The 17258-nt window shown below is 52.5% G+C and overlaps 6 protein-coding genes across 6 annotated transcripts; 2 read left to right on the top strand and 4 right to left on the bottom strand.

Moving 5' to 3' along the window:
• Positions 1 to 162: 162 nt before the first annotated feature.
• COCVIDRAFT_86643 (hypothetical protein) lies at positions 163 to 634 on the bottom strand (the record flags this gene model as incomplete). The annotated part of the gene is made up of 3 exons (XM_014706042.1): positions 163 to 219; positions 282 to 376; positions 442 to 634. The coding sequence occupies 3 exons, from the start codon at positions 632 to 634 to the stop codon at positions 163 to 165; spliced, it is 345 nt and encodes a 114-aa protein (XP_014561528.1).
• A 650-nt stretch (positions 635 to 1284) lies between these two features.
• On the top strand, positions 1285 to 2632 carry COCVIDRAFT_86357 (hypothetical protein; the record flags this gene model as incomplete). Its single annotated transcript, XM_014706041.1, has 2 exons — positions 1285 to 1375; positions 1476 to 2632. 2 exons carry the CDS (start codon positions 1285 to 1287, stop codon positions 2630 to 2632), a joined length of 1248 nt encoding a protein of 415 aa, XP_014561527.1.
• Positions 2633 to 3610: 978 nt separating this feature from the next.
• On the top strand, positions 3611 to 4549 carry COCVIDRAFT_50356 (hypothetical protein; the record flags this gene model as incomplete). Its single annotated transcript, XM_014706040.1, has 1 exon — positions 3611 to 4549. A coding segment is annotated over one exon (939 nt), but the record flags the coding sequence as incomplete, so codon positions are not given.
• An 866-nt stretch (positions 4550 to 5415) lies between these two features.
• On the bottom strand, positions 5416 to 5769 carry COCVIDRAFT_86178 (hypothetical protein; the record flags this gene model as incomplete). The annotated part of the gene is made up of 1 exon (XM_014706039.1): positions 5416 to 5769. A coding segment is annotated over one exon (354 nt), but the record flags the coding sequence as incomplete, so codon positions are not given.
• A 5-nt stretch (positions 5770 to 5774) lies between these two features.
• Positions 5775 to 9443, bottom strand: COCVIDRAFT_86503 (hypothetical protein; the record flags this gene model as incomplete). Its single annotated transcript, XM_014706038.1, has 3 exons — positions 5775 to 5878; positions 5935 to 9022; positions 9102 to 9443. 3 exons carry the CDS (start codon positions 9441 to 9443, stop codon positions 5775 to 5777), a joined length of 3534 nt encoding a protein of 1177 aa, XP_014561524.1.
• Positions 9444 to 10797: 1354 nt separating this feature from the next.
• On the bottom strand, positions 10798 to 14535 carry COCVIDRAFT_33493 (hypothetical protein; the record flags this gene model as incomplete). The annotated part of the gene is made up of 7 exons (XM_014706037.1): positions 10798 to 11215; positions 11276 to 11441; positions 11940 to 11971; positions 12118 to 13887; positions 13971 to 14202; positions 14325 to 14395; positions 14531 to 14535. The coding sequence occupies 7 exons, from the start codon at positions 14533 to 14535 to the stop codon at positions 10798 to 10800; spliced, it is 2694 nt and encodes an 897-aa protein (XP_014561523.1).
• Between the last annotated feature and the right edge of the window lie 2723 nt (positions 14536 to 17258).

Here is a 17258-nt window from a genome sequence, read left to right as displayed (position 1 = left end):
ATCCCGCAGTAATTGAGGTCCTTAGATGTAGGTAACGCGTGATTATGTATTTTTCATCTCTTTTTCAAACGCCAATGATGCCATGCACACAGTATCTGTCGCACTCCAGCAACACAGTTCCAAGCTCATATGTATTCTCTCGACAGTCCAATCAAAAAGCGCTTATTTGCCCTTGGGGTTGTTGTACTGCTGCTCGTAGAACTTGTCTGGCCAGACGGGCTATAACACGGCGTGTTAGCTTTTATCCCCACACACGGACCATGTCTCATAAGATAGCTCACCTCGCTCTGCTGACTGCTAATGTTTGCCTTGAAGTACTCCGAGTCAGGGCCTTTGCTGGGACCACCATGTCTTCCGTCGTTGGCCGTGGAGCTACCTGCACATGGATGTCAGTAAATTATGCGTTGACTTCCAGATGGTCAATCTGGGGCTCCAAAGTACCCGTACCGCGCTGGCTCGCAACAGCGGGAGTATGTGTGGGCGAGGCGCCGCCGGAAGAGAAGCGGTCCTCGATGTTCTGCACGCCCTGGGTCTTGTAGGGGTTGGGGAACCAGTATTGGCGCATGTAGAGGTAGTAGCCGAAGCCGACAGCACCGCCAGCCATGAAGATTTTGGGCACGGAAAGAGGAGACATGGTTGCTTGTGCGCTTTGGGATCTGTCTAGTTGCACTGGCACGGGTGTGGGTGTGGTGGTGTGAAGGTGTGATGTAGGCGCGTGATATTTTTTGAGAATGTCAAAGGTGAGCAAGTGAGGTCGGAATGCAATTGAGACTTGGGCTTGGGGTTTATTCAAGAAACAGGGCAGCTTTTAGACTGTGGAGAAAGAAGCAAATAGTGCAACCGGTCCCGAGATCTGGGCGACTCTTCTATCCCGTCAATTCATATACCCAATTGCACGCAACGGGGAGGCGTTGTGTTTGTATCGCGATGATCGCGTCATGGCTGCGTACTTTGGGCAAAGCTTCCTTCCGAGGACACTCAGACCCACCCTCGGAAGGAACTGCTGTGCCACACCTCTGCTCGCTGACGTAATGCGCATGTGGCTCACCACTGTGGCTGGTGTTTAATTTTAGTCTGGTTGGAGAGCCCTTGGGGAAGTGGACACGCTATCTTGCATGGAGAATTGATTACCTTGCCCCCTTTGCGCCCACGCGACCGAGGGTTCTTAAGAAGAGACGGGATTGAACTTTGCGTGGACACTTTGTTCAACGAGCTTCATGACTGCTCGACACAAGAAAAGCTGGGACGCAGCCACGGCCACTACACTCCACGCGCAATCGAGATATGGACGGTGATCCTGCCATCGAGCCGGAAATCGATGGCTTCACTCGGATCCTACCCTTACCATACCGCGTCGCTCTCATAATTGTGCTTGGTATGCATAGCCCTGTTAGCGATTGGCTGTCACCCAGCCTTCCGCTACCCTTCCTACACCGCACGCCTCCAATGTTGCTTGCGACTGACAACCTCCACAGGCATATGGGCATGGGGCCTCAACCTTCACTACCTCTCCCTTATAAAAGTCGACGTCCCCTCTCTAATCCGCTATCCATCGCGCGCCTCGCCGCACCACCCACCGCATCACCTCTCCTGCTACCGTATCGCAACCTTCCTCTCCATCCCCCTCGCCCTCTCGCTACTCCTTTTCTGGGCGCTTACCCACGGCAACCCCAAAGCCATTGCAGATTGGGAGATCCTTCCAAACCTCTACCTACTCGTCCTTGTCATAGGCTTCATCGCGCCAGTGCCTTTTGTTAGCCGCAATGGACGCTCGCGCACACTCGCCACGTTGAAGCGCATCAGCACTGGTGGCATTGCCGAAGCGCAAGATGGGAAATTCGGAGACATATTGCTTGCAGATGCGTTGACAAGTTATGCCAAAGTCCTTGGTGATTTGTTCATTTCATTATGCATGTTTTTCTCGTCGGGACAACGATCTACTGCCGCGCCTAACCGCAACTGCGGTGGAACTTTCTGGGTCCCCTTTATCATCGCGGTGCCCTACCTGATCCGCTTTCGGCAATGTATTACGGAGTACTACCGTGTCAAAAGAGGAAATGAGCGTACTGGCCAGATCAATCCGACCACCGGTTGGGGAGGCACGCATTTGGCCAACGCAGCAAAATATTCGACTGCGTTCCCCGTGATCATCCTGAGCGCATTGCAGCGCTCGCCGGACCCTTCGAGCTTCGGTGTCTCAGAAGCCACGCTCTATCGCATGTGGCTCTTCGCTGTCATTGTAAACTCTGGCTACTCCTATTACTGGGATGTAGCAAAAGACTGGGATCTGACGCTCTTCTCTAGTGCCCGCACCCGAAATTCGCCCGAATATCCCTGGGGCTTACGTCGCCATCGTTGGTTCCACGCAAAAGAGTTTTACTATGCTGCCGTTGTCGTCGATGCTTTGCTGAGATGTACATGGAGTCTGAAACTTAGTGTACACCTCGACCACTTCAATGATTTGGAAGGCGGCATCTTTACGATGGAAGTGCTCGAAGTGGTCAGGAGATGGATATGGATCTTTTTTCGTGTGGAGACTGAGTGGGTCAGAAACCACAAGGGCCCGGCTACCGATGATGTTTTACTAGGGGATGTGGGTGCAGGGAACAGGTATGATGATGATAGTGACTAGACGACTAATCAGTCTTCAAGTGTATCGTACTGGTCCATGTTCACTGCTGCACAATGCATGTACTGTTATCTCAAAAGGGCAACTCGACGCTCTAGGCTGATCCACGGGTATTTTCTATAGCCTAATTCCCTATCGCATCGCCTATTTTTACCAGGTTTCAATCGCTATACGAAATCAAGTCTGCACGAATTGCATACCATATTGGGACTAGCGTATATCATCATGCTACCTCAATGATTCGAGTTGTAGCCAGTTTTTTTGGGGGCGCAATCACGAGTATTATACAATACTTTAGTTACTTCGGCAGATTCCATCGTTACATCCTTGGTTAGGCACCTTACCAGGAGAGTGCTTTATCCAACCCGTGCTTCATTAGTCACAGCCCTAGAACCAACAGTACGATGGTGTTCCGCGGAATCCCATCTAAAGCCTGCGAAAGGTGCAGGAAGAGAAGATTACGCGTATGCTCCGCATGGAATTATTACTGTTCAGAGCTTAACTTGACCCTAGTGTGACCTACAACGCCCCCATTGCAGCTCGTGTGTACGCGTAGGAATAGCATGCAGCGGGTATCGAGACACCTCTGAGTTGCGGTTCACTGATGAATCTGAGCTTGTTAGGAACAGATTCCTAGCAAAGGCGAATAACGAAGCTATTACACGGCAGAACCTGGGCACTGATGGCATACCCAAAATCAAAGTCCAGCACCTGCCTCAAGACATACAAGTCATAAGTCGCGACATGTTCTTCAGGTACTATGTCTCGGATTTTGGTCGATCCTGGGGTTTTCTGAACGACTATCTCGACTCGCCCGATGCCCCAGCCCATATCACGCTTGGTATCGAAGCAGTCAGCCTCGCGTTCCTGTCCCATCAAGTCTCATCACAGACGGCACGGAATCTTGGACGCAGAAAGTACTGCGAAGCACTCCGTAGCATCAACGCGTTGCTTCAGACACCCGGCGCAGCACAGGCGAAGTCCACGTTCGAAGGCGCGCTCCTCCTCGACCTCTTTGAGAAACTCTCCAAATCCGCGTCCGCCGTCGGAGACGACAAACACACACACGTCGCAGGCGCATTTGCGCTTGTCAAGCTCAGGGGCGTGGAATCCTTCACGGCACAGGAGATAGCAGCAGTGACAGGTCTATCTTTAAACGGCACACTCACCGCACTCAGCACAGGCAGAGCAACAGACACGATCATTCGCCAGATACGCCACCACGCCACCCAATTCCTCGACACCTCCGACCCCAAATGGAAGCTCACGGGCCTCATCCTCGAAGCCACAGACCTAGCCGCCTCAGTTCGCCACGGCACCATAACCTCTACCGAAAAAATATCCAGAAACATCCATCTAGACACCGAACTCGCCGCCATCGCCGAATCCGCCTCCCCTTTCTGGACCTACACCTCCCACCCCTTCCCCAACGCCGACCCCAAAGGCGCTCTCCCCGCCGGCCTCCCCCCAACCTACACCATCTACCCCTCGCGCACCATAGCCCAAATGTGGAACGTCCTCCGCCTAACCCGGATTCTCCTCTGCGAAGAAATCCTCGCCTCCCTCGCCTTGACCCCCTCTTCCCCCTCCACCCTCCTAACCGCCTCCAAAGCAAGCACAACAATCCACCAAATGACCAGCGAAATCTGTGCCTCACTACCTCACATGACACACTGCTCCTACGCCGCCCGCCACAAGCTGCTCGGCGGCGAAAACCCAGACAAACAGCATACACACACAGTCCCGCACACACTAGACGTCTACGTCATGATCTTCGCCATCTACATCGTAGCCTGGGCGCCCCATGCGCCCCTCCAGAGTCGCGACTGGGGCGTCACCCAACTAGAGAATATGGCGATGCACTTTGGCAGTCAGGAAGCGAGTGTTATACTCGAGGTGCTGCGCAGACAGCGAGAGGGCAAGATGGAGAGTACGAGGTGCGTTGCCTTGCGTCGTGTTTTCTGTTTCTTCTTTTCCTGTCTGAGTTGGGGACTGATTTTTTGATTCGTTTGTGCGGTTTTTTTAGGACTGAGAGTGCGACTGAGACTACGACGCGGAGTGCTGCCGAGGTTAGGTATCCGGATAGTACGGCGTTGACGCTGGGTTTGCCGATTGATTGGTATATGGGTCCTGGGGATTCTGCGTCGAGGGGTGGGTGAGGATGGTGGGGGCCCGGGATAGAGGTGGGATAGAGGTGGGAAGGTGGATGGGGGTACTGGATTGCTAGGACTGAATAGAGAAGGGTTTGCATCAAAGCGGGTTTATTTGCATAGCGTACGTAGGGGAGTTTTTGGGTCGGCGGGAGATGGAAAATGGGAAAAAAAAAAGGGGGGGGGAAGGCGGGAGGTGCGTGTAAAGGATTCAATAGGTGTATGATGAGCGGTATGAAAGAGGGATAGAGAGGAATGCATAAATGGCGTAGTTTGTTGATATCTATCTTTTTAAGCATGACAAGAGACATGAATATGAGTGTCTGTATTGAAAAGGGGGACAGACCATATCTGCGAGAGAAAACAACCTCAGCAACACAGGTAGTATAAAAAATGGTAGGTAGAAGCAGTGTAATGTTTGGATTCGTATTAGCTTTTAGACATCCTCCTCCCGTTTTCCTTCTCCCTCCTCGCCTATCTTCTTACACCATCATCTCCTCCCCTTCCACCCACATCATCGCCACACCTCATTAACCCCCAGATGGACATGAAGTTTTTCCCTTCGCAAAGAACAAACTCCTCAAAGCGGCCTGATACCCCCTCTCGTAAATCGAAGGAGGAGGTGGTGCCAATGAATCAAGAGAGAAGACGAAAATAAAAGACAAAAAACAAGGTGGATGGCAAGAAAGCGCAACCACCATCGCCATGGCCACGCAGTATACAGGACCATCGCACAGTCCGCCTAAACGCGTGTCTGAAAATTCTAATGTGGGTTGAAAAGAGAGCGCAAAAAAAGGAGGTAATATATATAAACAGGTATGCAAGGTAGAGTACAGAGCAGGCCGGGCATGATGGGGGACAGAGTAGCGTTGAAGCATTTGATTGATGAGCGTTGAAAAAGGGGGAAGAAGAAGAGTGCAATACCAGAAGAAGGGCGGAAGTGGTATACGTGGGGGGAGACAAGGGGGAGGGAGGTATGTACCGTTGAAAATATCCTAATTAAGGAAGCCCTTGCAACCGATTGAGCCGCAGAGACAAGGAATACGATCCGTGGCATCGATTTCACGCTCGAACTTGTAGTCGTAGGTGAGTTCCTCGTCTGGGGATATGCGTTAGTAAAGACAAATCTTAAAGATGGAAGCGAATAAAACTCACCAGACTGAATATCCCTCAACGCATAAATGACAATACGCTTGGTATTGTCGACGCGGATAATCTTGGCTGTGCAATTGGGCGTGCAAGAGTGATTGATAAAACGGGCAATACCGCCCATCTTTGTCGCATCAATGACCGTATCTTCGTCAATTCGGAATAGGTAACTTGATCCCACGCCTTGCATGTCGTACTTGGCTTCTCGGAGATCGGCCACACGCTGTCGGACCTTTTCACCAACGTACTCGATAATCATGTCGTTGACGGCAATCGGTTCCTGGGCGTACAGACCCCAGTTGTGGATGGCTGAACGGTCGAACTTGACCAGCTTCTTGCGCTTCTTGAGCTGATTGAAGCGGAGAGCGTCACCCTCAGCTCCAGAAAGGTTCTTGGAGATATTAATGTCGTTGACCATGCGGCGGTTGTTGGCACGGTTGGCACGCGAGTTTGCGGTCGACGCCTTGTTGGCACTTGTCTGGAATTTAAAGCCTTCAACCGACACGACGCTTCGCTCTTCTTGCTTGGCACGACGTTGGCGTTCTTCGCGCTCCTTTTGTACGCGAATACGATGAGGCAGGTATTTCGACTTTTCGGATTCGCGAATCTTCTTGATACCTTCTGTACGAGCTGAGCCAGTTGCGTTGGGGACGTAGTATCCTTCAATCTTGGTCTCAGTGCGGGAAACACCCTCCTGGCCATTACGGTTGAGATGCTTAATGGACTTTTGCTTCCAGGCCCACGATTGAGCGTCTCCGATACTGGCGGGAGCGATAGATTCAACGGCTTGCTTGAGAAGACGCAAATCTTCTTCATCCTTGAGCAGATGTTGCCAACCATCAATGTCCATGACAACGCTAAAGTCGTCATCAACTGTCTTGCGAGGTATGTCATGGGATATGCTCCAGCAGACAGAAGAGGCCCGCTCATCTTGCTCTGGAGTAGTTTCCTCAACCACTGCCTCTTCAGCGATCTCCGCAACCTCCTTGACTTCAGGTGCCTCCTCTTCCGCAGGTACTTCAATCTCCGTAACTTCCACCTTTGCAGCCTTTGCTTCTTCCTGAAGTTGCTTCTTGGTCTTTCTCTTTGGCTTGGCAGCCTTCTTCTTGAGCGATGTCAGTGTTTCGGGAAGTTCTGTAGTCTCGATAGACTTGTTGGCCTCTTCATCTTGAGTGACAATTACTTCGGGCTCCGTCTTGTCCATCGGGCTTCCTTCGACACCAAAGATGACGTCTGCCTCTTGTTCAATCTTCCGCAGCCTTCTGAAACCCTTGAGCGCTTTGTCGGCCTTCTTCCAGATTGGCGATGAGCGTGGGAGAATTGCGAGAACTTGTTCCAGCTCTTTCTCCGCCATGTTTTCAGGGTCTTTGTGAATACAGTGAGCAAGCAAACTTCTCGCGTGCGAATCGTCCATCTCCTCATCACTCTCTTCACCCCAACCAGTCTCAATGCGACGTCGCTTGGCACGATGAGCTCTCGACGACTCTTCCACTTCATCTTCGATGTCCGTAGAAGGAGCTCGGCTAATAGGTCTGCTCTCTTGCTCCTCGGTGCCGCGTGTCAACTGGCTGCGGTTTTCGTCATCGGATTCTTCTGGTTCAAACATTTCAAGCATTTGGCGATGCAAACCACGAGCCACACGAGGCTTGGGCGCAGATGCCTTTCTTCGTTCGTCGGCAAACGCATTGACAACCTTCGGAGGTTTCTTTCCACGTCTCGTGCTGGGGTCATAAGCACCAAATCCTCTACGACCACCACGGCCACCAAGGCCTCCATTGCGACCTCGCGGAGTACCTGCACCGAAAGCATCAAAGCCTGGAGCGAGCAGCGCTGGGGGTCGAACATCCTCGTCCTTCTTTGGCGGACCCGGGATGTTGTACTTTCGGCGCTTCTCGACGTGCAACTCAGGGTCCAGTAGTTCGAGTATCGTAGGCGCGGCAAGTTTAGTCTTGATGTCTCCAAGAAGCTTTTCCTGCAACTCCTGCTTCAGAACGTCCAACGCAGCCCGTACAGGGTCCAGTGAGTCTGCCCTCTGCTTCTTTTCCCACTCCAGGTCCTCTGCCTCTTCCTCTTCTATTCGCTTCTCCATAGCCTTTCGCTTTTTGTCGGCAATTACACGCTCGGGACTAGGACTTCGTTCATAGTTGGGATCGCCATATTGGTTACATTCCATGTTCATGACATAGGTGAACAGAGCCTGCATGTGGCACTCCTTGTAGCATCGAACCGTCTCGTCCTCGCCGCGCTTCGATTCTTCAAATGTCACATAATAACCTGTTTGGTCGCATCGTACCGAAGACCACCGGAAGTTCTTCAATCGCTTCTTCAAATGTTCAATCGTGGTGCTGAGGACAGGTACGTATGCGTGTGCGATGAAGATATAAGGCTTTCGTTTCAGCGTGGGTTTGATCGGCTCTCGCTCGATGAGGTACGAAAGCGCTGCTTTTCGTGTCAACGGTTCCCGCATCATCGGCATCGGTGGACGAGCGCCCTTCCCAGAGGGTCCCTTTGGAACATTGGCTGGCAGGTCAAAGTTTGCAGGAGCGGTGGGCGCGGCTGTTTTCGTAGCATACTTGGCTCGTAGCTTCTCTTCTTCCTTGCGGCTTTGCTGCACTGCTACATCCACCAATTTTGAACATCTTCGACCTTCGCGATCCGATTGTACCTTGATCGTGTGCTGAGCAAGACGCTGGTTGGTGCCTTCTCGCTCAGCTCTTTTTGCCGAGGTACTGGCTTTCATACCAGTAGTGCCACGACCGGGCGGAGTGTCGCGAAATTTGACCAAACATATCCCAAGTGGACTGCCATTGTCGGGGTGTACTTGGTTGTGCACAGTCTCTACCTCACCGTAGGCGGAGAAGAAACTGCGGAGCTGGACATCTGGAGTCAGAGGATCAAATCCTGTGACGACCACTTGGGTCGCAGGTCCTGGACCACATGATATGCGCTGGTCGAAAGAGTAGGGCTTGGCTACATAGGGCGCTATCCTGAGTTTCGATTTCGGGGCACCTGTGAAAGAAGTCTTAATGACATAGTTCCCGGTGGTATAGCCGGCAATGGCCAGGCGCGGGTCGGGAGGAGGAGATGCGTCGCCCTGTAACACAAGTCAAGTTAGCCTTAGCGTCACAGGGCGACCACATCTATGTGTGTATGTATATGTAGCCTTCACGTACCTTGTCCAGTATTGTACTATATTTCGCCGTTCCCTTCGCCCTCGCCCGTCTATCGAGTTTTGGGTCAAGCTGTGCATCGTAGGTGGAGCGCTGGCCCAGCACGCCGTCGGCCGGGAAGACGGATCTGCGTGACTCGGGCGGAGTGTTTATGGGTGTAATGGTGTCGGCGACATTGTTGGATGCGCTCGATGGGGCGGCGCGTAGGGAGGATGAGGTCGCGTGCATCGTCTCATGTGAGAGCTTGGAAGACCGCGGGCTGGGCAACTTGCCAGGCGGAGAAGAATCTGAGCTGGTCAAGGGTGTGAGGGCGTGCAGTGAATTGTTGTGACCAGAGCGCGACATGGTCTAGGGGGCGGAGGGTATGGACGAGGTAAGCGTAGGGGTGGAGGGATTCGAGTCAACGTCGTCTAGCAGATAGCTTGGGCGCTGCGCATTGTTTCTGGGCAAATCTGTATTCTTGTCCCCAAGGCCGCGCGTGTCCCCCACGGTCGTCGCCACGGTGCTCGAAGGCGGGAAGTAAGAAAATAAGTGAGCCGGCGGCACAAAACTAGCTGCCGCAGTCACCTGTCGTCTTTTTCGCCGCGTAGGACTACTAGCATAGACCTGGTATCGAGAAGCAGTTTGTGGTCACGCCGCAAGAGCGCACCTCAATCCCAATCGACTTTGTATATCAGCACGTGTATGCTCCCCCCATGCTGGTGTGACGGCGAGTGATGGACGAAAGGTGGGTTGAGGCGCTGCGAGTTGGGTGTACTCGGTGCAGCTGCAAGTCTGCAACAGGGTTGTATGGGACAACGCGCACCCGCGTACTGAGGACGTGTCAGGAGGGCCGGACAGGGGCGGTAAAGAGGAAAAGAGATGGAAAAGGCAAACGGACGAGATGGGCGATCCAGTCCACAGCGCTCCGCTCACACAGATGGGGCTTGTATTGAGTGAAGGCAGTCTTTGAGGAATATGAGGTTGCGAGGTGAGGTTGCGGATCCCGGCTGCCAAGCTAGCGGCCCATAGGAGAAAAGGAGAGTGCTCTTGTTGCCAACCATCCTTCATCAACCCGACTGCCCTCTGACAATGCACCTTTACGGCACAGCCATCACGGTCGCATAAACTCCAACATCAGAAATCGCCTGAAAATACTACCCAGACACTGAATTTCGCATCTGCGCACCAAACTGTGCCAAAGCACGTCCCGCCCGTTGCCAACTCTGACAGCGTCATCGCCATCGCCTTGCGCCGGTTGCCACACTAGCACTGCCACATATACGCACAGCCCGGCTGGAAGATACCAAAACTGCGCAGCACAGAAGAAGCAGTCTAAGGCTGGAGGAAACATACCTTGACGCTACATGCGCGTAGTTTATGAAGGCTGGCTCGTGACTCTCCATGTACTAACGTGGCGTGGTTCTTACTTTGACCAGAAGGGCGCAGGTGTAGAAAAAAAACCGCTAAGACCAAAACTAGCATATCGGAGGCTACTGGAACATGATCCTAGGGCAAATCCAATGCTCGCATTGTGTCAGAACGTAATATGCGCAGTTGCTACAATAGAGTTTGACCTTGTCTGTCAGCAATTGAGAAATGTCCATGCTTGTGTCACAAATGACTCTTGGATTTTTTTTTGTAGTATATACTAGCAGAAACTGTCTCTGCGTGCGTCCAGCTCTCACAAGCTATGCGCATCTTTTCCATTCACAATACTTTATTCGACAAATTTACCCTCGACCCACCCCTTCCTCTTAACACCTAGCTCGACTGCTGCGCTCCCCCAGTCTTCTCCATGGTTATGTCCAGACTTGCCGTCGCTTCCGCCAATTCCCGCTCTCATGAGTCCTTGCTCGTCGCTCAATAGCGTCAGCAGCCCAAAGATGACGGGCACGTTGTTGTCCAGCTGCAGCCTCATGAGTCCGTGGCTGACTGCGTCGGCAATGTACTCAAAGTGCATAGTCTCTCCCTTGATAAGCACGCCAATGGCGATTATAGCGTCAAACGGCTGGTTGGATACTTTGGCAGCTGACTGTCCGGTGAGCGCCGTCAGATCGGATGTCGAGCCAAGAAGGTCGGCTGCTGCGCCTACGACGCCTGTGTTGGAGGATTGGATCTGGGATGCTGAGTATAGTCTGTTGATTTGACTGTTAGCTTCAACTTTCCTTCCTTTTTTTTCTCCATGATCCACATACTGCTTAACAGCATACGGCAGCTCGTAGCTCCCAGGCACATCCTGCACAACGATATTCTCATCCTTGACACCCGCTTCCCTCAGCTTCTTCCTTGTGCCCTCGAGCAGTGCATCAATAATCTTGGTGTTCCATCGTGCGTGAACGATACCAATGCGCAGTCCAGAACCTGTTCGTATCTCGTCAGCATGGAGCTCCTGAGGGCGGGTGAAGGATGTAGTGGTGGTGGGGGCGGGGTTGGCATTGGCATTCGAGAGATACGGACCATCGTATGTCTTTGGCGCGCCGGGACCTTTGAGGGATGCCATGGTAAAATTCCGTATATATCCGATTGTATGTAACAGAAGTTTAGAGGAGGAAGAAGTATGCGCAGGTAGCTCTGGAACCGTCGGGGTATCGTAAGCTTGGCCTTGAGAGCGGGTTCAAGGATGCAGGAACCGGCGCACTACCATGAGGCTGCCCCGCAACCGAGAGACAGGGATCCCCAATTCTGACAATGCTGTCATCGGACCAGGGGGGTGAAACGCCGCGATGTGACTAGACCCTCACCGACCCATGCGAGCACCCACATCACCCTCCCATACACGCAATCAATACCATGTGGTACCACATATGAGCAAAAGGAATACAAGTAATGAAGAGATATTGTGTTCATTTCGTCTAGTACCACAAGCTGCGCAAAACGCATCGCTCTGCATCCTAGATATCGTAAAATTCAATGCCATACACATAAGCTGCGTCCAGAGCTTCCATTCATAAATCCCACATCTAGTCCAAATCCCAAATGATACATAACTTCTCTAAGCCCAGAGAACGCCATGTAAACTACACAAACGCTTGCTTACTCGACAGTCACAGACTTGGCAAGGTTACGGGGCATGTCAACGTTGACGCCCTCGGCAACTGCCATCCAGTATGACATGAGCTGCAGAGGAATGACGTTGATGAGACCCTGAAGAACATCGACGTTCTTGGGTACCTCAATCTTGTCAGTCTTGTCAGCAGGGAACTCGGGGTCGTTCTCGTTGCAGATGATGATTGGACGACCGCTACGGGCAATGACTTGCTGGTATGCGTTGAGCGACTTGGCAAAGATGTCGTCTCGGGTCAGGATCATGACAATGGGGAGGTTCTCGTCGACCAGAGCCAAGACACCGTGCTTGAGCTCTCCAGACATGACAGCCTCGCAGTGGAGGTATGAGATTTCCTTGATCTTCAGGGCACCCTCAAGCGCGGTGGCGTGCTGAGAGCCACGTCCGAGCAGGAGCAGAGACTTCTGGTTCTTGAACCTCTCGCAGAGCTTCTTGATAGGCTGGTCGAGCTTGAGCACCTCCTTGAACTGGTCAGAGATCTTGCCAAGACCCTCGACAATCTCCTCCCGCCTCTTCTGCTTCGAGGCACGGTCCTCACTGAGCGATAGGGCAAACATGACCATGCAGACGAACTGCGAGGTGTAGGCCTTGGTGGAGGCAACACCGATTTCGGGACCGGCGTTGATGTGGACACCGCAGTGGGTGAGGAGGGAGATGGAGGAACCGACAGTGTTGACAATACCAACAGTCAGGGCACCACGCTCCAAGCAGTAGCGGAGAGCACCGAGCGAGTCGGCAGTCTCACCGGATTGCGAGACGAAGACGCAAGTGTCGTCACGGAAGACAGGTGCTTGGCGGTCGAGGAAGTCAGAGGCCAACTCAACGGCAATGGGGATCTCGGTAAGCTCCTCAAAGACACCACGAACAGCCATACAGGAGTGGTAAGAAGTACCGCAGGCAATGAAAATGATCCTCCTGCATCGCCTGATGGTGGAGATGTACTGGCGGAGACCACCAAGTGTGACGGTCTTGTTGACAGGGTCGAGACGTCCACGCATGGCGTTGACGACAGACTCGGGCTGCTCGAAAATCTCCTTTTGCATGAAATGGTCGAAGCGGCCCTTCATGATCTCCTGGAGCTGGATCTCGAGGGTCTGGATGGTACGGACGTTGGAGGATCCGTCATCCTTGTGCAGGCGGTGAATGTTCAGCGAGCCCTCGTGGATGTGTGCAATGTCGTCATCCTCGAGGTACAGGACCTTCTTGGTGTGCTCGACAATGGAAGATGGGTCGGAGGAGAGGAAGAACTCGGTGGGCATTGGGGCACCGTCGTCCGAGAGGAAAGCGCGAGATTGCGATCGGTGGAGGAGCGACTTGTCTGGGGGAGCGAGCAAGTTGTTCGACTTCTTCAAGGCAACGTTGTGGGCAGCGCTCTCGGCGGGGAGAGCAGCACCCTCGTCGTTGTACTCGACATCGACAAAGTCGACCTTCATCTTCTTCTGTGTCCGTACACCAATGACAAGGGGAGAACCCTTGCGGGCAGCCACAACCTCATGGGGGTAGTGGACAGACTTGACAAGGAGACCAAAAGCACCCTGGAGCTCCTTGATGACAGCCTTGACGAGCGATGGGAAGCTCAGGTCTGGGTGCTCGTTGTAGATGTACTTTGTGAGCTTGGCAATAGCCTCAGTATCCGTCTCCGTCTCGAACTTGAAGCCCTTGCTCTCGAGCAGGGTCTTGAGTTCCTTGTAGTTTGTGATGATACCGTTGTGGACGACGGAGAACTCCCAGTTGGGGTCAGACCTGGAGGTGGGGGCGTCAGCACGAGCAGAGTGTAGTGGCGGGCCTGAAAGGGTGCATTGAGCAGCCAGACAAGACAAACATACCTGTGGGGATGGCAGTTGACACGCGAGGGGGGACCGTGGGTCGCCCATCGTGTGTGGGCGATACCGGCGTGCGAGTCAAAGACCTTTCCGAGGTCGAAGTTCTGCTCCTCGACGAGCTTCTTGAGAGAGGCGACTTTGCCAACCTCCTTGACGGCGTAGACCTCGTTCTTCTTGTCACCGTCGACAGCGAGACCGGCGGAGTCGTAGCCGCGGTATTCTAGGCGTTGCAGACCTGGACAGGGAGGAAAAAAGCAAAAGGTCAGCTGTCGTCATTGTGAAACCCCGCCGTCCTCAACAGAACCAGACCCGTAGGCAGAGAGCTAGTGAGGACAGTGAATTGGGTGTGCCACTTACCATTGATCAGTGTGTCGAGAATGTACTTCCTGTCCTTCTCCACCAGGTAGTTGATGTAACCGAAGATTCCGCTGTTGAGGGTAGAGTGGTCAGCGGGCAATGTTGCATTGATTCCATCGATATGATCTCTCTCTCTCTGTGTATTCTCTGCGTGTGCGTGTGCTGTGGTGGTCTACAGCTGCAGGGCGGGGGCAGGGGGAACTTACCACATGGCGAAGAAACGAAAGAGGGGAGTCGATTACAAATGGGAAGCGATTGTAGGGTTGTCGGTGGGGGTGAATTGGCAGCAGGGACAAGATAACGGGGAGGGGGGAAGGAGATGGTATGGACAGGATATGTGAGGAGAGAAAAGAGCGGTGGTGTGTTTGACTTATACGTCTCAAGCCAAGCACTGAGCAGCATGCCCCCAGCGGCGCCCTTGTCCACTCCACCTGGCTAGTCTCGCCAATGCAGCGTATCGCACCCACCTGTAGCGCCGCTCTACCACGCCTGAAGCTCGTATACTCGACGAGCCTTGCGCAACGGACTGACGATGCACGCCCGTCCCTCGTCGCCCGTCATGGGCCCTGTCCCATCGGGTTCCGCGATGGTTGCAGCGGCCAATGGGTGCACAGTCACCCCGTTGCCGTTCCTGGATCGATCGCCCGCCATACCCATCGCTGCTCAGGGACCGCGAGGCGCAGCAACTCCAAAATAGAAACACTAACTCAACACTCGACCATTTTGTAAATCGATATGCTGGTAAATTCTCTGCTCAATGCTACTCAATACATTCTGTCCGTGGCTAATCCCCCAAACTGGGGACTGCTTACGGGAAGCATTTCTAATCCTGTAGTAAGGCAATTGCTCGCCAATACAACCCCCCCTATACACGACTCCTACATGCTACGTCAGCAGTACCGGGTTGCAGCTCCCGACACAGAGCTAAGCACGACGCATCAATCGGCCTGTCAATCACGTTTGATTCTTTGTTTGCTCGAGACTCTGTGTGCTGTGCTGGTACCGCGTGCATACCTACCTACATATGTATATGTATGTACGGTATATGCGTACAGAAAAAACATAAACAAACAACAAAACAAAAAAGCCCAATGCAAGCAAATAAACAAAGTGGGAACTGCCCTCAGGCTTCATGTCCCACTAACGGCGGAGCTCTACCCGCGCTCCAGAGCTCTCCACTCACCCATGACTGTTTTGGATAGTAAGTATGTACGTCCATCAGACGGTGAAGAGAAAACCACCAACCCATCTGCCTCTCCAGCACCCTGCATGTCCGGCCGGCAAGCCGCGCGCGAACCAGAAGCCGTAAAACAAACCCCCAAAAGCAAAAAAAACAGCACCATGTACTGCAGACTTGCAAAGAAAAAAAACGCCACTGGGCGTTATTGTTTTACCCCGCCACAGGGTCGAATCATCAGCTCCGACCCTCAACGTGCCCCCCAGCTGAACCCAACCCAACCCATTTCCCCCGTTGAGCCCAGTTTTGGCAGCAAACACGGTGAGAAATTGGCGACTTTTGCCCATATTGCCAACAATCTCAAAGTTGCCTCTTCGCGTCTAGCGCTGCTAGCAAAGTCCGCTGCATGAGTGTATGCGATGAGCTAGACGAGGAAGGCGTGCCGGGTGAGGTGAGGGGAGGAGAATAGGTTGCGAGGGGAGCGGATGGGGAGGGGGAAATGCCAGACCGGCTCTTTTTCCACATGGTCCCAACCAGAACAGCGGGCGTGTCTCTGCTCTCCCCCCCCCCCATCCACTCAATCAGATCGTTTCCCCTTTGTGCTTCGCAAAATACGATTGATCCAGCAAAGCCTGGCTTTGCCAAAGAGGCCACATTTCCCTTCTTTCTTCTTTTTCTTTCCTCTGACTGACCGCCTTTGACCACCCCCGCCCTGCCCCGCCAGCCAGCCCCAGCCCACTTTCGCCTCTCTCCCTCTCTCTCTCTTACCCATCTTACAATCCATCTTTTCGTCAGAAAAACCAGTGGCGCAATTCATACTTTTCAGCCGCACGCCATTTCTCAATCTCACATGCTTCGCTCACTCTATCTCACCCATCATTTCTTTTCTTGACACCCAACCTTTTAGTCTCAGCCTTGCAAGTGCAAGCCTTCTTTCTCAATAAAGTTTAGCAATCCTGATTCTTCTCCTCCCCCTCCCCTCCCCTTCAACTCACGTTCCTATATGTATTTAAAATCTAACATCTTCGATCTTGTTTTTATTATTATTATTATTATTCATCATCTTCGATCTTTTCCTGCCATGCTGTTTGCTACTTTAAACCCTTCCCCCTCCCCACTTTTACCAGAAACCCCCCCCCCCCGCTAAATCCTCGTATTTTTATTGCCTTTTTCTCATGAGCCGGTTTTTCTTACTATTCCATGAGTAAGGGATATGAGAGAGTGAGGCTGGGGGGGTTTTGTTAGTGTAGCCTTGTAGGTTCAAGTCGGGATATACTCGGACGGAATATTCCTCGGACGAGGGATAAAAAGTGTAGTAGTATAAGGTGGGATAATAAGATGACTACCACGTGACTTTTTGGTTTGTTTGCTTGGTTGGAAAGTTTGGCTGCTTGCACGTGACTGGTTTTGTGAATACGATGTACGAGTATCTTCTCCTTCTTCTATGGGAATGGAACGTGAGACTTTATCCAATGAATACACAAAACGGAGGAAAAGAACAAGTCGATGAGACTGCCACATTCGCATCCTAATTACCAATAGCCAAAAAAAGAGCCAATCCACATATAACTCTGTCACTCTATCCATACAAAAATGCACACATACCAATTTATCGTTACATACAAAATAATCCCTTATCAAACCCCAACAAACTCCCCCTTCCACCTTTGCATGAGAACCTCAAAATTTGCATGTTCCCCGTATCGCTGTAAATGCCATGACGCGTGATGCAAAACTTGAACTTCGTTCTCAAAGGA

This window comes from Bipolaris victoriae (assembly GCF_000527765.1).
Source record: "Bipolaris victoriae FI3 unplaced genomic scaffold scaffold_5, whole genome shotgun sequence".
In the NCBI taxonomy this organism is placed as follows: Eukaryota; Fungi; Ascomycota; class Dothideomycetes; order Pleosporales; family Pleosporaceae; genus Bipolaris; species Bipolaris victoriae.
Note: the sequence above shows the minus strand (reverse complement) of the source record. Positions and strands in the feature narration are given on the sequence as shown.